Source organism: Mus caroli, unplaced genomic scaffold (genome assembly GCF_978045245.1).
Source record: "Mus caroli unplaced genomic scaffold, Mus_caroli_1 scaffold_11, whole genome shotgun sequence".
Lineage (NCBI taxonomy): Eukaryota > Metazoa > Chordata > Mammalia > Rodentia > Muridae > Mus > Mus caroli.
In genome coordinates this window covers 118302498-118325587 of record NW_028227266.1, presented here as the reverse complement: position 1 = coordinate 118325587, position 23090 = coordinate 118302498, and the positions used below count along the sequence as shown (strand labels likewise).

The following is a 23090-nucleotide window of genomic DNA, read 5'->3' as shown; positions in this document are numbered from 1 at the left end:
AAATCTTGTCTCAAAAAACTAAAACCAGAGGGTAGAGAGAGATAGCTCACGGTTAGGTTAAAAGCTTGTACTCAAAAGTAAATCTATCTTTAAAGCTGTAAGTCAAAACCAAAACAAAATCCAAAATGCTGAGCATGGTGGCTAGAAATTAGGAAGCAGAGGCAACAGGTCGGATATTCAAGGTCATCTACAGCTTTACTGTAAGCTAAAGGCCAGCCTGGGCTTCAAGAGACTATCTCACAGAACAAAATTGGGCTGAATAATAAATAATTAAAGAAGATAAATAAGAATTCATAAATTTGGCAAGCATGAACAACAAAGTAGACTGCTGGAGCCAGGTTCCAACGCGCTCCCTGAGGATCCTTGCCGCTGGTACTCACACCTCCTGAGGTGTCCCCAACCCTGTTCTTCATGATCCCTGTGACCAGAAGGATGAAGCAAGGAGCAATGCCCTTCCCCCACTGCTCCGCTCCCTCTCCCTCCCCTCCCTCTCCTTGCATGCCCTTCCTCACATAGCCCCCCTCTTCCTTCCCACAGTCTCATCAAGGACCTTACAGAGGGACTTTGGAAGCTTCCCCGACCCCGCCACCCTCCAGATGCCTGCACCTTGGCTGCTGGTTTGGTTGCTACCCTGTGTGTGATCTTGAGCCAGGCCCACTCAGTCCAGCTTCTGCTACATTCCAGACTAAAGGATCCTCGGTCACTAAGGGACGTAAGCCTTTGCCATCTTCAGCCGGTGAGTGATGAGGACACTTGTCACACGTGAACTAACGTGTTCTGAGGCTTACCATCACTGTAGTCGATGGGCGAGTACCCACCCAGGAACAGCGAGGCAGCAAAGCTGCTGACCAAGGAAATTCTCTGGAAAAGAAGGAAACAGGATGAGAGAGTACTGACTTCCACACACCCAAGCTACTGAACACTTCACACATGCATGCACACACATGAACACATACATACATACATAAGCACATACATGTGCACATGCACACACAAGTACACTCATGTGCACAATCACACAAGCACATGTACACACGTGTGCACACATGCACAACACACATAGAGGCACACAAGCACATACATATGTACACTCACACACATTCACACACGTGTACACTCACATGCACACACAGGTGCACATGCACATACATGTGTGTGCATGCCCACACACACACACCATGAGTTGAGAATGGAAGCTTCAGCAAGCAGTGATGGAGACAAGACTATCCACTCAGGCCGGGCGTGAAAAAACCAAAAAAAAAAAAAAAAAAAAAAGACTATCCACTCAGAAGCAGCCTGAGTTTTAGTTTTTAGTAGTGCTGATTTAAAGCAAGGAGACCATCATGATTGATGACATCAAAAGCCAAGGTCCTGTGAACATGCTGCACTTAGGCTGGTTTCCCATCTGGAATCCATTCAGACAGTCTCAATACTTCACTCCACTTCTGCGTCTTTGAGATTTGGACACAGGAAGTGACCAGAACATGAGTTAAGACTCTCAAAGCTACCATAAGTTTAAAGAAAAACTGTCAGCCCCACGAGAAGCTACAACACCCAGTCTTACCCCCAAGAGAATCACTGATGGGCTGTAAACATCAGCCCCAGCTTCTTTAAAGTGACTTTCATACCAAAGGCCCCTAGACTGGAGGAGCCGCCCCGCCGCCTTTAGTCCTCATTAGGGCATACACCTCATTCTGCACATATAAGGAGGGTTCCATTCTTCAGTGGTTAACACTGCAGAGTAGTTTGAAACCTGGAGTCAGGGGCTGGAGAGATGGCTCAGAGGTTGAGAGCACTGACTGTTCTTCCAGAGATCCTGAGTTCAATTCCCAGCAACCACATGGTGGCTCACAACCATCTGTAATGGGATCTGGCGCCCTCTTCTGGCATGCAGTCATATATGCAGGCACAACACTGTACTACATTTTTTTTTTTTTCAAGACACGGTTTCTCTGTATAGACCTGGCTGTCCTGGAACTCACTTTGTAGACCAGGCTGACCTCAAACTCAGAAATCCACGTGCCTCTGCCTCCCAAGTGCTGGGGTTAAAGGCGTGCACAAACATATCCGCCTGCCAAAACCACAAGTAGTTTATTGTGGGAGTCAGGCTTCAAGATGGTCTCCTTCACTGACCCAGCCTACCTCATATATGTGTGGAATGAGGGGGCAGCACCGCCGTGAGCTGGGTCGGGCTGAATGGAAAGGGAAAGGGAGCCGTGTGGTGCAGCTCATGGCTACTGACTAGGAGGGGGACAGCCGCGGCCCAGAGCCCTCTGTGTCTAAAATCAGGAGAGACTCGGGTTTGTTGCCTTTGTCTTGTTGTATTTATTTATGATGTGAGAGAAGAATATATATTTATTTATATATATATGACACATGCACATATGTCATAGCACTTGGGCAGAGGTCAGAGGGCAATTTTCAGGACTGTCCTGGGGACAGAACTCAGGCAGTCAGGCTTGGAGGCAACGGAGCCTGAGCCGCCTCAACAGCCCCTCCCCGAACCGTTTCACACCTAGCGGTCAGAGGCATTCATTCACCAGCGCACGTAAGACGTAAGATGCGCTCCTGTTCAGGACAGTGTGAGGGTGATAGAGCATGAAGGCTCACTCACCTCAGAGTGTGAGTAGGCCTCAGGGTTCTTCTGGAAAAGCTTCGCTATCTGGCTCCCTGTGAAACGCTGGGGAGTAAGAAAGCAGACTCTCAGAAACGCAGATCCCACACAGAATAATCATCAAGTCAGGTCAGTATCGCGTGGTCGGGATGCAGCGTAGGACGCCAACAGCTTCGAAGAACTCCCAAATCTAGACATGCTTGGTAGCAGCTGGGCACCAAAGTCGGTGTATTGTAGCCTTTGAGTCCTAGAAATGTTCTTGTCAATGGAGTCTTGGGCAGTCAGCAATCCCTTAGCACCCACTGACAAGGCAAACCCAGCCTCCTGGGAGGGCTTCTCACGAGCCAGTCAGCTCTGTGAATAGTCCTTAAGATAACTGTCCTTAGCCGGGCGGTGGTGGCACACGCCTTTAATCCCAGCACTTGGGAGGCAGAGGCAGGTGGATTTCTGAGTTCGAGGCCAGCCTGGTCTATAAAGTGAGTTCCAGGACAGCCAGGACTATACAGAGAAACCCTGTCTCGAAAAACCAAAAAAATAAAAAAAATAAAAAATAACTGTCCTTAGCCGGGTGCTGGTGGTGCACGCCTTTAATCCCAGCACTTGGGAGGCTGAGGCAGGTGGATTTCTGAGTTCGAGGCCAGCCTGGTCTACAAAGTGAGTTCCAGGAGAGCCAGGGCTATACAGAGAAAACCTGTCTCGAAAACTGTCCTTAAAATATATTATTTCTTTTGTTAATGCATATTTGTCTGTGCTTGTGTGTGTGTCTGTGTGCCATGTGTGAGCAGGAACCTACAGACACCAGAAGACAGCATCGGATTGCCCTGGAACTGGAGCTACAAGTAGCAATGAGCTGTCACACACGAATGGAACCTAGGTCCTCTGCAAGAGCAGCCAGAGCTCAGAGCCCCCTTCCCAGCTCCTGGAGCACCCCAGGCTGGGCTCAGGTATTCTCCTTGTGAAGACCGTATTCCTAGTGTTTTAACTGGGCTCAAGGGGTTTGGGGTGTTTTTGTTTTTTGTTTTCCCTTTATGATGGAGGCATATGCATGCCTTCTACACATAGATAAAGTGTGTTTATTTGTGTGTGTGTGTGTGTGTGTGTGTGTGTGTGTGTGTTTGTGAATGTACACATGGGTGCCCAAGGAGGCCACAAGAGGCCTGTAACCCTGGATAACCCTGGAGCCGGGGTTACATGCAGTTGCAGTTATTGCTCACCTGACATCCTGGGAGCTAAACCTTTGCAAATGCATTGTGCACTCTGACCTGCTGAGCAATCTCTAGACTGCCAACCCCTACGCAAGCCAGTCATGTGACCCAAGATAGCCAATTACAACAAACTCTGGGACAGTGGCTACAGCCCCTGAGGCCCCACACTAAGGGTCTTCTGGACTGCAACTCCTTTCACCTTCAAACCTACCTCAAATAGAAGTCCTGCTTGCTATCATGAGGTTACGGACCTCTATCTGAGGCAACACAGTACCTCGGGACACCTGGATCAGAACCCAAGATGGCATGCTCCACACTACTACACTAATTACTTCAGATGATGCTGCCACCAGGTAGGCACCAGGTACATCCTCCCAGAACACAACCCCCCACCTGGGCAAATCACCTACCTCATAGGCCCGGGACCCTGTGAGGCAGCTGAGAGCCTGGGGCCCACCCACGGCAGCCTCCAGCTGGTGGCACTGAGCTGTGGTACTGGAGTCCATCCATATTGGGCAGTCGCTGATGGAGAAGCAGCTCTGGAAAGAACAGTGAAAGTTCCAGTTTCCCTTCCCCCACCGACTGCGGGCAACCCTGCGGCTGGTAGTCACCCTGTCTGTCATACCAGGAAGACCCTGTGGATAAGCCCTCTGTGAGGTCAGTGAGGTCTCTCCAGAAAGCCTGAGGATGGGTGAGCTCCTCTGTTGAGGGCACCTGGGCAAGTCAGGCAGCAAGCAGCTGGCCTCAAAGTGCAGATCTAGCTGGGGCTTTGGAACCATGGAAAAGGGAAACTGGAGACCCACCTCCCAGCTGGCGATCACCAGGAGGCACAGAGCTGGTCTGTGAAGGAAGGGGCATGGGGGGGTCACTACAGGGAGATTTTAGCCTGGGAGGCTGGGCAAACCACACTCACTGAACTTTCAATGCCGCCTTCTCACACTGCAGAGAAGCCCCAGAGAAACGCCAGACTGCAGGGTCCACAGCATATAGGGCACCCTTTGCCTGCTTTGCAGTTTATTAAGACTCACAAAACATCCTCACCTGCAGCTGCTGATGTAATGGGAGAGCTGGTGACAAGCTTGACAGCACCAGGCTGGCTCCAGTCTTCCAGTAAACACTTCCGTGTTGCTGTAGAGGGAACACAAGCACATGTTCACTCACCATACCCGGAGTCGCATGTACACGTGTATACACGTGTATACACATGTCCACGCACCACACCCTGGAGTCACAGCCTCCTGCGGATGCATCCCCAGATCTCGAGCCAGTCTCTGCCAACTACCTCTCTGTCACATAGCTCAGTGTCTTTGTGATCATTGATTTTCACTTTTATAAAATGAGAAGGAACTGCATCCCTGTCACCTCCAAACTTGCAGGAAGGGTTCCAGAACCACTGGACCGATTCTGGCATCTTTGGTCAAACCGTGCTAATATTCAACATCACCGGCACATCATCGGCACATCACCTGGAGCCGACGCATGGCATCTATTCACTTAACAAACATCTTGGGCACCAAGAGCATGCCAGGCCTCAGATATTTCTAACCCTGATACCCAGGCCATTGCAAACCCTGCAGAGTCTGGGGGATGGCCTGGACATTAAAGTGCATGTCTTACAAGCATGAGGGCCTGAGTTCAAACCCTCGGAACCCACACTTAAAAATAAAGCGGGGTGACAGAGAGATACCTCAGTGTTTAAAAGGCACTGGCTACTCTTCCAAGGGGCCTAGATTCAACTCCCAGCACCTACATGGTGGCTCCCAACCATCTGTGTTCCCAAGAATCTGATAACCTCTCCTGGCCTCTGCAGGCCCCGGGTGTGCATATGGTGCACAGACATACATACCTGCAGACATACCACTCAGGCATAGACAATAATAATAATAAATAAATACACCTCAAAAAGAAATCTAGAAGGCTGGGACGATAGCTCAGTGGCTAAGAGATATGGCCACTCTTCCAGAAGACCTGGATTCAATTTCCAGTGCCCACAGGGAGGCTCACAACCATCTGACATACATGCAGACAAAAACAACAATAATCCGGGCATGGCGGTCTGTACTTATAACCCAGCACTGGGTGGTGGGGACAGACGGCTTCCTAGGGCTCACTGGACAGTCAGCCTAGCCTGCTTGCTTAGCTCTAGAACAGCTAGAGACCCTGCCTCAAAAAGTAAGGATGACACCCAAGTTTGTCAGCTGACCACACATATGTGTAGACATGTATATATGCACCCTCACACACAAACCCATGGAGCCAAAGGGAAAAGCCACGAGAACACAGAACTTCGCCAGTGGGCGTACATGCTGGGCGCATGGACAGGGGGTGTACAGACTGGGCGCATGGACAGAAGGTGTACAGACTGGGCGCATGGACAGAGGGTGTACAGACTGGGCGCATGGACAGAGGGTGTACAGACTGGGCGCATGGACAGAGGGTGTACAGACTGGGCGCATGGACAGGGGGTGTACAGACTGGGCGCATGGACAGGGGGTGTACAGACTGGGCGCATGGACAGAAGGTGTACAGACAGGGCACATGGACAGAGGGTGTACAGACTGGGCGCATGGACAGAGGGTGTACAGACTGGGCGCATGGACAGAGGGTGTACAGACTGGGCGCATGGACAGAGGGTGTACAGACTGGGCGCATGGACAGGGGGCGTACAGACTGGGCGCATGAACAGGGGGTGTACAGACTGGGCGCATGGACAGGGGTGTACAGACTGGGCGCATGGACAGGGGGTGTACAGACTGGGCGCATGGACAGAGGGTGTACAGACTGGGCGCATGGACAGAGGGTGTACATGCTGGGCGCATGGACAGAGGGTGTACATGCTGGGCGCATGGACAGAGGGTGTACAGACTGGGCGCATGGACAGGGGGTGTACAGACTGGGCGCATGGACAGAAGGTGTACAGACAGGGCACATGGACAGAGGGTGTACAGACTGGGCGCATGGACAGAGGGTGTACAGACTGGGCGCATGGACAGAGGGTGTACAGACTGGGCACATGGACAGGGGGTGTACATGCTGGGCGCATGGACAGGGGGTGTACAGACTGGGCGCATGGACAGGGGGTGTACAGACTGGGCGCATGGACAGGGGGTGTACATGCTGGGCGCATGGACAGGGGGTGTACAGACTGGGCGCATGGACAGGGGGCGTACAGACTGGGCGCATGGACAGGGGGCGTACAGACTGGGCGCATGGACAGGGGGCGTACAGACTGGGCGCATGGACAGGGGGCGTACAGACTGGGCGCATGGACAGGGGGTGTACAGACTGGGCGCATGGACAGGGGGCGTACAGACTGGGCGCATGGACAGGGGGTGTACAGACTGGGCGCATGGACAGGGGGGGGTACAGACTGGGCGCATGGACAGGGGGTGTACAGACTGGGCGCATGGACAGGGGGTGTACATGCTGGACAGACTGGGCTCATGGACAGAGGGTAGCATGGAGCTCCAGGCTGAGTATAAGCTGGAGTGTAAGCTGGGTACCTGCTGCCCAGCCTGATAAACTGAGTCTAATCCCGAGTGTCCACATGGAGAAAGAACAGAAGCAACGTCTAGAAGCTGTCCTGAGGCCTCCACCCAGGGGTGGCACAATATCACAAAGACACACATACACTAACTTCTTTTAAAAGAGTAGTTGAAAGAAAGTTTACTATGTTCCAGGTGCTGTGCTATGTATTTAGCAGCCACAGTGACCCTATGCCAGGTAAGAATACGGAGGCCCTAAGAGTGTGAGTGTGCCTCAGGTCGGGCTTCTAGGTGGTAGAGCTGAGCATGCCCAAAGTGCCTCCTCTCTGGTTGTCAGTGCCACCACCAGCTCAGAATCACCTCTCCAGCTCAGTTGACAACAGTAGGAATACTTCTTCAGTTTCCTGCTGAAACTACTCTCGGGGCTTGAGAAACGGCTCAGTGATTAAGGGAACTTGCTGCTTTGGCAGAGAACCAACACCCACACTGGGGGTGGGGAGTGGGGACAGGGACTCACAATTGCCTGAAACTCTGGCTCTGGAAGAACCAACATCCTCTTCTGGCCTCCAAGGGTGCCTGCACTTCTATGAACAAACCTACAAACACACACACACACACACACAAAACTGCTCTCATTGTTAGGATCAGTTCTTATTGTTTTCCTTCCAGGAACTAAGTGCCACCAAACAGCCGTAATAAATCCACATCTAACGCTTGCTCCATCCCTTTATGGGAGCTGTACGTACCTCCCCTGCTGTCTGCCCTGTATGTCTCTGTCTATTGAGTACTGAGGAATGAATGTTGCGCCTCACGTGTGTTAGAAAAGTACCCTACCACTGAACTGTATCTTTAGCCCTCTGTTTAATTTATTTTGAGGCAGGGCCTCAACTTGCCAAGGCTAGCCTCAAACTCATCCAGGTATCCCAGGTAGGACAAAATGTCACCTTTCATATAATGCTTTATCATCGAAGCATCTCAGATTCTTTTGCAAGGAGGCCAGCCATAGAAAGAGCTGAAGGTACTGCCGCTACCAAAGAAATGTGTACTTCAGTTCAAGGCCCGCCTTTTCTACAGAGCAAGTCCCAGGACAGCCAGGGATATACAGAGAAACCCTGTCTCAAAAATATTTAAAGAAGAAGAAGGAGGAGGAGGAGGAGGAAGAGGAGAGGAAGAGAAAGAGAGAGGAAGAAGAAAGGAAGGAAGAGAGAGAGATTTGTACACTACAGGGAGCAATTAGTTCAGTGCCCCACCCACTGCTGAGATAGCTAAGTTTCCAGGGCCCATGGAGCTGCTGTTTACAAACCTGGCCTGCTCCAGATAAGGCTAGAACTTGAGAGAAGTCAAAGCCAGAAGACTTCATCTTCTCCAGGATCAGGTCCAGAGCCTGAGAAGAAGAACAGAATCCACCATGACTCAGCAGAACCACGAGCTCTCTAACCACAAGCCTGAGCATAGAAATGCCAAGGGCCCTGCCTGGAGGAAGGTCCTCAACACAGGATCTGTATGTGTCGGGATCGCTGTGCGGGGATAGCTGATTAAACAAGCAGGCATCAGTCAAATAAAAGGGTCAAACTGAACACACACATCTTTTTGTTTCTGTTTTTATTGTTTATTTTATGTATATGAGTACACTGTCGCGGTCTTCAGACACAGCAGAAAAGGGCATTGGATCCCATTACAGATGGTTGTGAGCCACCATGTGGTTGCTGGGAATTGAACTCAGGACCTTTGGAAGAGCAGCTAGTGCTCTTAACCACTGAGCCATCTCTACAGCCCTTGGGTCTGTTTTAAACGTGCATTTGTGTGTGTGTCTTTGTGAGTGTATGCCCCCCATGTGTGTAGTTGCCCAAGGGGGCGAGGAAAGCTCTGTAGCTGGATTTACAGATGCTTGTGAACAATCTGACATGGGCGCCAGGGACTAAACTCAGGGCCTCTGGAAGAGCAGCAGAAAGCACTCTTAACCACTGAGCCATCTCTCCAGTCCACTTTGTTTTTTTTTTTTTGTTTTTTTTTTTTTTTTTGAGAGAAGGCCTCATTGTAGTTCAGGCTAGCCATAACTCACTATGTAGCTAAGTGTGGGGGTCCCTGAAGGTATCCAGTCGGGGAAGCGGGGAGGAGGGGAATCGAACTGGGCAAAGAGACAAGAGTGAAAACCCAGTGCAGATTAATTTCCTTAACGTGGATCAGATTTCGGGGTGTCTAATAACAAGTCGTTTATTCCTAATGTGTTTAAGCCCTGTATAATTTGGGGGGAAAGTTCCCTGGTGTAACACTATCTCTGGTGCACAAGGAAGCCTAAGTACAATGAAACTCAACTCGGGAATATGTCATTTCTTCCAAGAAGACAAGTTCTAGATACGTGCTGCCTGTACTAGCGGCAGGGCCTAAGTGTCTGGCCTGGTCTTAGTTATACAGATAGCATAGAGGTCATTTGGGCTGTTAGCCACCTCTAGCCCTACTTAAGGAGCTTGATATGGCCTGGGCCAACAGATAATGCAGATCACCAGGCTCTTAATCACCCCAGTTCTCAGCTTTCTGAGGGAAGAACAGGTTTTTCATCTTTCCTATTGGAAAGACAATCCTGTGTGCCTAACAGTCCTGGTTTCTCTGGAGATCTGTGGACGCCAGGACCTTCATTCTGTGCTCCAGCTAAGGGTGGCCTCCACGGAACTCCTGACCTTTCCGCTTCCACCTCTGAAGCGCTGGGGTTCCCGGTGTGCACCACCATCAGGATTTCTGTCTGGACCTGGCACCTCCTGAGCACCAGGGGAGACAGGAAGCTCACAGCTCACACCGTTTGTTTCTCTCTTACTTGCATTTCCATGTCACATTCTGAACGATCTGACCCGAGTGCCACAGAGAGGAGCAGAGACCCCACCAGGAGGGCGCCAGGGCCAGACTCTGACACAGGAGCCTGACACGGAGGCATGAGTGGGGCCAGTGGTGGGATGGCATCCAGCAGAGTGTGACCTCATGGCCAGATGGACTGGGGTGCTTGAGGCTTTGTTGGTAGAGAGCTTGCCTACCTTACCGAAAGCTGTGGATTCCATCCACAAACCGCATGAACACAAGCGCAAACGTATAGGGAGATCGAGAAGGGGGGGGGGTCATAAGTTCAAGGTCATCCTCAGCTAAGAAGGATTTGAGGCCAACCTGAAATACATGAAAACCTGTCTATACATATTTCATGACAGAAAGACAGACAGATAAATATAAACATTTCATGGCAGGAACCTGAGACTCATCGCAGCTTGTATCTCCTGAGGACAGAGAACTCACCCCAGCTTCTGTCTAACTCTGAGATCCCCACTCCATGCTGAGATCACTCCAGGCCCTGACAATGCTTCTTGTCAAACCTTAGATAGGAGGGCAGGGACTGGCAAAGTTAGACACAAGTTCAGCCCCAGAGGCTGCCACAGCTTAGTGACCATCCTGGCTCTACATGTAACCCCCACCCACCCTGACACAGCCCTTAACTTCACCTCTGAGACCTTTCGACAACCACCCTTCCCTCTGATCTTCCACTAGCTCTTTGGGTCTGGTTCTGTCTTCTGAGGCGCATTTTCAGCCAACGAGTCTGGTGTTAGAATCCGTCCTTAACTCCATTCTCCCGGTGTCTGACTCATGATCAGGTAGATAAAACAGAACTCACAGGAGTCTATTTTTTAAAAAGAAATAATAATATAGGAGATGGTTCAATGGGTACGGGAGGACAGAGAAAGGCTTTTGGCAGACACACTAAGTGGGGCCTTTGGCTGAAGGATTTTGGTGCCATCAGCATGAGGCAAGCTCAGACATATCATGTTTGTGTTAGATGGATCCTTGTATGGGTCACCAGATATGGCCACAGGAGGGTGGTCCTGACCAGGCAGGTCTAGCTTGGGGTTGACCTCAGCCTGACTAGTTAATTATAAGACAACATTCTAAGTGACCCTGTAGTGGGGACAAATACTAAGACACTAAAACCCTGGGGCCATGCTTGGCCTGATGACAGGGTCTAGGAAAGCCCGGCTCTGTGTCCTTTTAAAGGTAGCATAGGGGACTGGTGAGATGGCTCAGCAGGTAAGAGCACCCGACTGTTCTTCTGAGGGTCCTGAGTTCAAATCCCAGCAACCACATGGTGGCTCACAACCATCTGTAATGAGATCTGACTCCCTCTTCTGGTGTGTTTGAAGACAGCTACAGTGTATTTACATATAATAAATAAATAAATAAATCTTTTAAAAAAATAATAATAAAAAAATAAAGGTAGCATAGGCTCAGGATATAGCTCAGTTGGTAGAATGTTTGGCTAGCATGCAGGAAGTCCCAGGGCCACATACACTGGGCATAAAGCTACATACTATAGTCCTAACACTCATGAGGTAAAGATAGGGTCAGAAGTTCAAGGTCATCCTTGGCCATATAAGGAGTTCAAGACCAGCCTAAGCTATGAGACCTCATCTTTAAAAAAATAAACAAACAAAAAAAATAAACAAACAGCCAGTCGGGTGTGGTGATGCACGCCTTTAACCCCAGCACTATGGAGGAAGCACATGGATCTCTGAGTTCAAGACCAGCCTGGTCAGAGTGAGTTCCAAGATGGCCAGGATTACACAGAGAAACCCTGTTTCAAAGTAAATAAACAAACAAATGCATAGACAAACAATGAATGCTGGCTTATTTTAACCCCAGAATTAAACAGTCTCATTGGATGCCCCCAAGAGCTGCCATTGCGGGGCCAGCAGTGCCACAGGCTGCATAATGAGGGAAGGGAGCCTCCCTATGCTTACCTGAACCCACATCAGGACTGGAGAGGTGACCGTCAGCCTGTCCTTGTGTACATGGACACCGCCCTGAGTTCTGCAGGGAGAACAGGTATGTGGGACTGAGCCCCGGGCAGGCGGAGCTCTGAGGAACTGCCCCACGGTGGGTGGCAGAGGCCTCCACACAAAGGACAATATCCCTTGAGTGCCAAGCAGAAACTATGTACTAAGCAGGGAACGATGTAAAGAAAAGGCACGGAGTCTTTTCATACGAAACTGGACAGCTCTTTCTCAGTTTCCGTTTCATTTATTTGGGTGCTTTGCCTACATGGATGTATGTGTGTGCAACACCTGTGTGCCTTGTACCCTGGGAGGTCAGAACAGGCCATATGATCCCCTAGAACTGGAGTCATAGATGGTTGTGAGCCACCATGCGGGTGTTGGGAACTGAACCGAGGTCCTCTGGAGTGCACTTAACTGGAGTCTCTCCAGCCCTGGAAGACACCATCTCAGAAGAGAAAGCCTTGTCCAGAAGGTAGGGTTGGACCTCAGTACTAAAAACTGGTTGCTTTCCCCTCTCCCCTCTTCCAGAGACTTATATTGTAGCTCACTCAGGCAAGCCTGGAACTCACTCCGGATGGCTGAGGTCACAAGTGTGTACCACAATACCCGAAGAGCAGGTGACTTTATGTAAGAGAAGGTGAGGGTGTAGATCCATGATACACTAAATCTTTAACATGTAACAAAGCCCTTTTTGATCCCCAGGACAAAAAGAAAAATGAATAAAAAAATTTTTTTTAAAGGAGCAGTCATGAATGATGGCACTCTCCTGTCATCCCTGCACTCTGGAGGCTGAGACAGGAGAACTACCAACTGGGAGCTAACCTAGAAAAAGGGAGCCTTTTTCTCAAAAAAATAAAACAAAACAAACAGAAACCAACACACAAACCCCAGAAGTGGCAGCTGTGAGCTCCGGATTCCGGATGTAATGGATGAGGATTGGGAATTTAAGGTTATCGTCAGCTGCCCCACGAGGTACAGGAGATCCTGTTTCAAAAAGGGGTCCAATGTGAGAGAAGAAACATTCAGGTGCACATATGTGTGCACATGCCATGTGCCAAAAGTAGTCTAAGAAAAAGAAGGCAGACAGTAGCTGTGACCACTAGACTCTGGCCAGAAAGAAGATGAGCTCGTGAACTTTTTCTTTATAATGTCTCCAGCCTGTGGTACTTTCTTTTTGAGACACGGCTTCTCTGTGTAGCCCTGGCTATCCTTGAACTCAGAGATCCACCTGCCTCTGTCTCCCTCGTGCTGAGATTAAAGGCGTGTGCCACCACTGCCCGGCTTTGTGAGACCCTTCCATTAGTAACAGAAGGTAGCCAAGAACAACCATCCAACTGTGCCTGGCACAAAACAGATCTCAAATCTATGAGTGAATAAATGAATTCAGCTGGGAAGGAATAGGGAAGAAATCATTATGTGAAGGAAAGATTCTCAGGGGCTGCAGAGATAGATAGCTTAGGGGTTAAGAGCACTGACTGCTCTTCCAGAGGAACTGGGTTCAATTCCCAGCACCCTGTGGTGGCTCACAACTGTCTGTAATTCCATTTACAGGGGATCCAATGTCCTCCGCAGGCCTCTTTGGGAACCAGGCAGGAATGTGGTGCACAGACATACATGCAAGCAAGCACACATACAATAATAATAGATGCTCAGAGGTCTATGTAGACCTCTCTTGCAGCTGGGTTAAGTCAGAATAGTATAGCTGATAAATGCAAATGGCTTAGGGAGGCTCTAAAACCACCCACCCATACATGCACACCAGGTACCTACCCAAATTCCGGAAGGTCTCTGTCAAAATGCACACTGTCCTCATAGAAGACGTTCAACTCTGCATCAACAGCAACAACTTTAACCTGGAAGACATTTGTGAAAATGATGTATAGGATTTCCTTAGCCTCTACCTTTGTCCAAGAGGCTTCCAAGTCCCGTTAAGGTTCAGCATTGAGACAAAGGCTAATGGGCATCGTTTTTTTGTTTTTTGTTTTTTAAATGGGCATCATTGTAACCATAGCAACATAAGTTTCATGGGGTACATGCTCAAAAAAAGAAAAGCAGAAAGATAAGATTAAAAAATGAGAAATCACCGAGCGTGGTGGCGCACGCCTTTAATTTTAGCACTTGGGAGGCAGAGGCAGGCGGATTTCTGAGTTTGAGGTCAGCCTGGTCTACAGATTGAGTTCCAGGACAGCCAGGGCTACACAGAGAAACCCTGTCTGGAAAAACCAAAAAATAAAAATAAAAAAATAAAATAAAATAAAAATTCAAGAGGTTTTATACTAGAAATTTAATGGCACTCTTGAAAGCTCTAGAACAAAAAGAAGTCACATCCAAAAGGAATAGACAGCAGGAAATAATTAACTCAGGGGCAAGTCTCGAAAAACCAGGGAGAGAGAGAGAGAGAGAGAGAGAGAGAACACGCCACACAGAGAGAGGCAGATGAAACTCCCACGGTCTACAAGAATCCACTCTCCAAACAATGGAGGCTATGGTCCTGCACCTGGCAAGGAGGCTTGTCTCCAGGGGCTGCCCCCAGAGCCATGACTATGGTCAAGTCAGACCTGACATCCTAAGGAAGCCATTCCAAGCTCGGGGAAGATGGAGAAACAGGTCTAGTAGGGCAAGGTGACTAAGTTCTATGGGACGTTCCCCAGAGGGAGCCGCAGGTTCCAACTCTCCTCATCGGGCTGAGAAGGGTCTCACAGCTACTATGCTTATTTCTCAGGCGTGCAGGATGAATGCCTCCTGGACGTCCCATGCCTACTTGGAAGGCAAATTGCTAATTCACTCAGCTATCGCTGGGAACACCAACCTCTGACCGGCAGTCCTGGAATCACAGACCCTGGCACACTAGTGCCAGTCAAGAGGGGGCTGGGGGAGACAGGGAACGGGCAAAGTCCATTTGCATACTATGCCCATTTCACTTTTAACAAATAGAAGTGCTTGGCGTGGCACCCTCCTTTAAACCCAGCACTCAGGAGGCTACGGATAGTGGATCACTGAGTTCAAGGCCAACCTGGTCTACACAACGAACCTGGGCCAGCCAAAGCTACACAGTAAAGTTCTGTCTCAAAAATATAAAATAAAAATAATAAAGAAAAGTAAAGAGGCCGGGCGTGGTGGCGCACGCCTTTAATCCCAGCACTCGGGAGGCAGAGGCAGGCGGATTTCTGAGTTCGAGGCCAGCCTGGTCTACAAAGTGAGTGCCAGGGCAGCCAGGACTACACCACAGAGAAACCCTGTCTCGAAAAACCAAAAAAAAAAAAAAAAAAAAGAAAAGTAAAGAAAAGGCGCTCAGGGGTGATCTGGATCTAGGCTATGCATGTGCGCACACCTCTGCTGTTTTCGCGGAGTGTCTCGGATTCTAGCCATCTGCAGCCGAGACTCGCGTGGACCCCTCGAGGTACTCCCCCCCCCACAGCCCTCCGCCCCCGCTACGTGTTCTCCGGGTTCCGCGGGGAGGCACCCTCGGTTTCCGGGAGAAGCCTCTCGCTGGCAGAGCATCGTCAGGCTCCCGCTCCGCGCCCCGCGCGCGTACCTGCTGCGTGCTAAAGTCCCAGCCCAGGCAACAGCGGCGCCCGGCGCGCTCCGCCAGGGCCCTGGGGGTTCCCGCCGCCCGTCTGTGCGTCCGTGCGTCCATGTGTACTGCGGCGGCGAGAATGTCGCTGCGCTCCGTCGCTCAGAGACGCCAGAGCCCGCCTTTCGCCACGCCCCGCAGGACTCTGGACTGGAGTCACGAGGCGGGAATGCCCTCTGGCGCCGCCTGCGGGAAGGTCGCGAGTGGAACTCCGTCTGGCTGGGGCACAGTGGTCGCTACCCACACCAGCAAGGCAGCGCAGTGGCTTCCCTCCAATTTCACTCCACCCACACTCACCCCTGCGCCGACCTAATGTAATCCCAGCACTTGGGAGGCTAAAATAGGAGGATCTCAAATTCAAGACCAGCCTGGGTAATAGCCGGGCAGTGGTGATCACGCACGCCTTTAATCCCAGCACTTGGGAGGCTGAGGCAGGCAGATTTCTGGGCTCGAGGCCAGCCTGGTCTACAAAGTGAGTTCCAGGACAGTCACGGCTATACAGAGAAACCCTGTCTCCAAAAACCAAAACCAAAACAAAACAAAACAAAAAACAAAAACAAACAAACAAACAAACAAACAAAAAAACCAGCCTGGGTAAATGGTTGAAACCCTGTCTCAAAATAAAATTAAAAAGAGGCAGAAGAAGCCAGTTGTGTTGGTGCACGCCTTCAATCCCAGCACTCAGGAGACAGAGACAGGAAGATGTCTGTGAGTTCAAGGCCAGTCTAGTCTACACAGAGAATTCCAGGACAGTCAGAGCTATATAACAGAGACACTTGTCACAAAAGTAAAATGGGGGGTGGTCTACTGAAGGTCAAGCTGGGCGTGTTGGTGCATAGCAAGTTCTAGGTCAGCCAAGGCTACACGGTGAGACGATGCCCATGCCAAAAATAGATAAATGAAAGGAAAGAAAAAGATAAAAGGAAGTAGAGGCCAAAGATACTGCTTTTGTCTGACCTGTGCCCTAGAGTCAACTAAAAAATAAAATAAAAATAAAAATCTTAATTAAATTTGGGTTAGTAATACTGGAGGCCCATGAGTTTGAGGCCAGCCTGGAAACATAGCAAGATCTGCCTCAATAATAATAATAATATCAATCAATAATCAATCTCTCTCTCTCTCTCTCTCTCTCTCTCTCTCTCTCTCTCTCTCTCTCTCTCTCTCTCTTTCTCCCTTCCTCCTTCTATTGTTTGTTTTGACAGTCTTGACTAGGCTCAAAAAATTCCTCCTGCCCAGATTGGCCTTGAATTTACAATCCTCCCACCAGAGCCTCCCACAAGATTAAAGGCCTGTAACACCAAGTGTGGCCTGACATGATCTGTTATAAGATAAGGTCTCACATACCCCAGGCTGGCCTTGAATTTACAGCATAGCTGGGACTAGCCTTGAATTCCTGATCCTCCTGCCTCACTCTTCCAAATGCTGTGATTGCATGTGGAAGCCATGATTCCCAGTTAGAACTCATCTGTTATTGTGACCCACACGTCAGCAGACTGCCTGGGCTGAGCTCAGGTGGCGGTGGTGGTGGTGGTGGCTCTACTCCTCAAGACTCTCATCCCCACCCCCCTACCCCCACCCCTGAACAGTATGCTCACAGTGTGCCTGTCTGAGAACCTCAGAAAAGAGCTTAGTGAATGATGTCAGCAAAAGGTGTGGGTACCCAGTTTAAAGAATGGGCCTTTATATTCTGGAGGCAGGGGGAGGCAGATCTCTGGGATTTCAAGACTAGTCTACTTTACTTAGAAAGTTCCAGGACAGGCAGGACTACATGGTGAAACCTAGTCTCAAAATGGGGTGGGGGTGGGGATGATGAAATCCACAAGAGGCCATTGCCAGATGGAGAGGGCTTCACACTCTTTGTTGGACACATGGAAAACGAACTCAGGCTGGGCCATGTGGATGACCTAGTAATTTAGCTAGAACGCTTGAGGCCCCTCTGGGGTGTCTGAGTGGAGATGTTGAGCAGGCCAGTTTGGATGTGTGGCCTCTAAATCAGGTAAGAAGTCTGGGTTGTGAACAATGATTTGGGAGCTGTCGTCTCCAAGTGGGTGAAGTCAGATGTGAAAAAAAGAGCTCAGAATAAGACAGGTGGGGGCCACTGGGAATTATGAAGAATACAGGGAACACACATGGGAATCATGACAGGCATACGGACGGGGGAAGATACTAGATTAAAAACTTTCCTGGAAGGCAGACTTTTGCCAGTTGCATGCTACCTAGAAGTATGTTAGGTTGAAAAATGGAGAGGTGGGTTCTAAAAATTTGTAAAGAAGAGCCAGTGGGACCCCAAGGACCTTACTATGTGTCACTCATGTTGCTAAACCAATGCCAAGGGCTAAACAGTTTCTCACAGCTCTGGAAGCTGGAAAGTCTAAAGCTATATAGTGCTGACAGTCAGCTCCCGGGTGAGGGCTCTTTCCAGATGTGCAAATGGTGGCCTCTTCTGTGCGCCATGTCCGTAGAGATGTGCTATCAAGGGGTACAAGGAAGAAGGCACAGCTTCACCCCAACATCCACTGTAGCCTGGGCAGCTCCCCCTCACCTCTTAGTTACCTCAACTCCGGCCAACTGGAACTCCTGGCTCTAACACAGAAAAGAACCTCAGGACCAGCCAACATAAAGCAGAGTCCGTTTTATTTCAGTTTTTGTCTTTACACTGATTGATTGATTGATTGATCATTGATATGGTGTGCATGGTGTCATGTGTGTAGCTGCCAAACAACAATGTGAAGAAATAGGGTCTCCCTTCTACCATGGGAATTCTGGGGATCGAACTCAGATCATAAGGCTTGCCAGCCAGGGTCCTTACCCACTGAGCCATCTTGATGGCACAAAGGCTGAGAGAAAGGCTGCACAGAAGAGGGGCTGGAGAGATGGCCCTGTGGCTACGAGCACATACTGGTCTTGCAGGAGAGCTGGGTTTGATTCCCAGTACCCACATCTGTAGTGAGTTCAAGCCCAGCCTGAGCAGTTTAGTGGTCCATCTGAATATAAAATGCAGGTTGGGAGAGCAGCTCAGCCATAGAGCACTTGCCTAGCAGGTACAAGGCTATAGATCCCAGTATTGTGACACAAAAAAGCTAAACAAAGAAACCACCAGAAATTAGGGACTGAACTAGATAAGGCAATTATAATTCAGACTCAATAATTTGTTTTATGTATCTGTAATTTTATATGTTTATATGCAGAAGATTCATCTTGGCGGTATACTGGAAATTAAATCTATATTCAGTCTATTTCTTTAAAGAATTTTTTAAAAATCTATTTATGTTATGTATATGAGTACACTGTCACTCTCCCTACACACAGCAGAAGAGGGCATCAGATCCCATTACAGATTGTGAACCACCATGTGGTTGCTGGGATGTGAACTCAGGACCTCCAGAAGGGCAGTCAGTGCTCTTAACCACTGAGCCATCTCTCCAGCCCCTTATATTCAGTCTATTGTGACTCAGAAGAAATAAACTTAGTCTTTAGATTAGTGGGAAGTGGTTATGAGGGAAGATGGCATTTTGGCCAACTGTTTCTATCAGGCAAGCATCACTCAACTCCTGGTCCTCCTTGGAGGGTGGGGTTGGACCTGCCTTCTGTTAAATCAGTAGCCTCTGTTAAAAGGGCAGCTGACATTGCGTTTTTTAAAAAGCGGAGTTAATGTTTGCAGATAGAAAAATGTTGACGGGCTGTGGGGTGGGAGCAAACAGCTCTACCAGGAGAGGAGTTGGTCTTCCCCAAAGGGGACGAGCCTGCCGCATGTTTGTACTCTCTTTAGAAGCAAATTTGGTTTAGGACAGTTAAAATGTTCATCTTCTTTCTGATTTTACTGTGTTCATCCCTTGGGGTCTGCTTGCCTCCTTCTGTGCACATTCGAAGTTAGGACATCTACACACGTGAAGGAAAAGTCTGGAAAGACATAGCCCTGTGCTACCATGAAAACCACTGGGACTCAGAAACTGGTGGTTACGGGTGATTATTTACATTGCCGTCTACATTATATGGCTTATAACTTGTAACTTATAGACTGAGATGACACGGAAAAGGAAAACATACAGGAAAATAACCCACTATCATCCACTGAGCCATCTCTCCCTACCTCTTTCAGGGGTAGATAATGTCTTATTCTTCAGACCACACCAGCCTAGTATTATGTAGACCTCAAACTCACAGCCATTGATCTTCCTGCCTCAGCCTCCTAAGTGCTGGGATTATAATCAGATTAGAACTTTCAAAAAGAAATATTCACCTTAAAAATTATATGTATGTGAGGGCAGATGCCCCTGGAGTTCATGAGGCTGGAGTGACAGGGAGTGGCGAGCCACCTGCTAGGAGTGAATCAGATGCTCTGAGGAGCCCGATGCACCTTCAACCACTGAGCCATCTCTCCAACCCGGATTAGAACTTTTCATGGTTCTCTTTATGAGACAGAATCTTTTTTCCTTTTATTGAAAATAGGATTTCTTCCTATATACTAGATCCTGATTGTGTGTCCCTCCACTCTATTTCTTCCGGTTCCCCCTCACCTCCTCTTACACATGAATCTACCCACTTTCTGGTTCTCACTAGAAAACAAACAGGCTGCTAATGAATAATAATAAAGTATAACATGGTGAAAAATAATCAGATAAAACAAGAACACATCAGAACAGGACAAAACAGACAGAAGAAACAGGACTGGAGAACAGGCACAAGAAACAGATACAGATGCTGAGATCTGCGCATTCGCACACTCAGGAATCTCAGTGTGTATGTGTGTTTCCTAGGTGTCTTCCAGAGACTCTCTTTTTTTTTTTTTTTTTTTTTTGGTTTTTTGAGACAGGGTTTCTCTGTATAGCCCTGGCTGTCCTGGAACTCACTTTGTAGACCAGGCTGGCCTCGAACTCAGAAATCCGCCTGCCTCTGCCTCCCGAGTGCTAGGATTAAAGGCGTGCGCCACCACGCCCGGCCAGAGACTCTCTTGAAACTCAGGCTTGCCTCAAACTCCTATGTTCTCAAGAGAATGAACTCTCCTGCCTCCACTTCCCTTTGCAGGTGTTGGGCTTACAGGCATATACCACTGTGCCTGGCTTAAATTTATCCTCTTAATAATTACTGGTTTGGTCAGGCATGGTGGCACATGCCTTTAATTCTAGCACTTGGGATATCTCTGTGGGTTCTAGGCCAGCCTGGTCTACAAAGCAAGATTTGGGATAGCTGGGGCTCTATTACACAGAGAAACCCCGTCTCAAAAACAAAACAAAATAATAATTAATAATAATAATAGGCTTCAGGAGGGGTGGAGGCACGAGCCTGTAATCCCAGAACTTGAGAGAGAAACACACAAGGATGCGGAGTTCCGGCCTAATTCCCACCCTGTTAGCCAAAGTTCCAGTCTCCATCCTGCTATTCTTAGCGAACTCATGTTCCACAGCCCAACTCCCCACAGTGGCCAGAGGCACTGTAGAAAGAAAAACTGCCTGTGGATGTCCCTAGCAGGGACACCTTCAAGATACAAACCATCTCTCCTCAGCCCATACACACAACCTCAGTTCAGGTCATGCTAAGTGAGAAGGGCAGGTTTTTTTTTTTTTTTTAATTTATTTATTTTTACTCTTGTCACCTCTGGTCCCCAAAGTCCTGAGAGCAGGGAAGGCCTGGCTTCTGCCCCCGACCATGAACCGCACAGAGCATGTGTGTGGGAAGCAAATGCACCAGGTGGGGGCGCTGCTGAGCTGTGTGCTGGGCAGCTGGGCCAGTCAAGCTGGAGAGACTGCCCCAAGGAGGGGTGGAGGAATTCCTGTATCTTCTGAAGCTGCAAGAAGAAAAGCAGGGGCTGGAGAGATGGCTCAGGGGTTAAGAGCACTGACTGCTCTTCCAGAGGTCCTGAGGTCAATTCCCAGCAACCACATGCTGGCTCACAACCATCCGTGATGGGATCCGATGCCCTCTTCTGGTGTGGCTGAAGACAGTGAGAGTGTACTCACATACATAAAGTAAATAAATATTTTTTTTAAAAAGAAGAAAAGCAGGAGACAGACAGCTTCAGATGGAGCAGCCCACTTGCCACCAATAACCTGGGGTGACGCTGTGTCCCCTACCTGCTGTCCTACTAGATCCTCCAGGTATACCAGATTGTGCTGGAGTGGACATGCAGCAGACTGAAAGATGGTGTTACCTCAGGGGTCTGCCCCTAGAGTGTACCAAGCTAACCCACTCAGGCAAACTGGAGGCTTCCCTCCCCGCCAGGAAGGGGGCCAGCACCTGGCTGGGCTCTGCTCCCAGGCCTGCTTGCCCTGAGGGTAGAGGCTGGAGCATGGGAAGTGAACCATGGGCCCTTACGGCGGAAGAGGAAGCCTGTGTCTAGTATTCTAAAGAGAAACGACTTGGATAGATAGATCCAGGGGACGGCCTGAGGGGTGGCGACAGACAGTGTGTACCCAAAACAGCTCTGAGGGACACTTTGGGGGGAGGGGGTTGCAGAGTCTCATAAGCTTCACTGTCAGGAAGGTCACAGGCCAGTACGGAGCCATAGCCCTGGGTGACAGATGTTGAAGGACAGACCCAGGGAAACACCAGAGACCGGAAGCTGAGGCGGAGCAAGCTGGCAGGACTCTAGAGCCTGGAGCCTGGGCAGCAGCTGAGGCCAAGGGTTGGAGCATAACCTTCCTGGGGTGCCAGCGGTCAGAGAAACTGCCCCATGGAGCCCAGAGCCGAGCTAGCAGGGGAACCCCATTCTCCAGTTGTTGGCTTCCTGAACATTCAGCGGCTGAATGTTCAAGACAGCAGCCATACGAGAAGGGTCCATTAACAACTCACCATGGAGGGCAGAGAGGGCTCATGAGGTTGAAGACACGAAAGCCTTTACCCATCTCAGGGGGACTGGGTGGGTGGGTGGGGGGGTATGTTTTCGTCAGTGGTGTGACCAAACACAACCTACGACGCACGTAAGGAAACCCAGACAAACTCTGGTTCATGAAGCTGGACCTGAGTGGAACGACCTTTGACCTGTTGCTGGCAGGTACTCTTTCTGCAGAAGAGTCATTCTGTTTGTCCCTCCTTTGGAAAAGATCACGTGACAGCTCCATAGAAGGGAGGAGGGGAAGGTGACCGTGGGAAGCTAACCCCGGCGCCTATCCCAGGAGCAGTGGGCTAGACCGAGTCCAGGTGCTGGAAAGTATGCTGGGCTGCAGCTGTGGGCAAGAGGCTCTTAGGATACATGGTGCCTGGGGATAGCTAGTCCCCAGCCGCGGCCTCTGCTGAAGAGTTCCACATGGCCCAGGGTTGGAAAGCAGGGGCAGTGGCTATGGGCTGAATGGCTCCTGGGATAGGGGAACCTCCTCTAGGTCAACGGTGTCTGCTGAGGTCCCGCATGACAGGTCTCCAGAGCCTGCACACAGCTAGAGCTCACCGGAGAGAGACCCTGGTTCTTAA

General features: G+C 49.6%; 1 protein-coding gene across 2 annotated transcripts in view; it reads right to left on the bottom strand.

Moving 5' to 3' along the window:
- Xylb (xylulokinase) overlaps positions 1-15813 on the bottom strand; it is a 36496-nt gene extending 20683 nt beyond the window's left edge. The window contains exons 1-8 of one of the 2 annotated variants that reach the window (XM_021171378.2): positions 15648-15813; positions 13883-13965; positions 12077-12146; positions 8608-8688; positions 4861-4947; positions 4230-4358; positions 2615-2680; positions 789-861 (exon numbers count right to left, since the gene is read on the bottom strand). In XM_021171378.2, the coding sequence (XP_021027037.1) occupies positions 789-861; positions 2615-2680; positions 4230-4358; positions 4861-4947; positions 8608-8688; positions 12077-12146; positions 13883-13965; positions 15648-15749 (691 nt within the window). In that variant the 5' untranslated portion in view covers positions 15750-15813. The remainder of the gene's footprint in view (positions 1-788; positions 862-2614; positions 2681-4229; positions 4359-4860; positions 4948-8607; positions 8689-12076; positions 12147-13882; positions 13966-15647) is intronic. The other variant, XM_085828179.1, reaches the window with a different exon arrangement.
- Positions 15814-23090: the final 7277 nt, after the last annotated feature.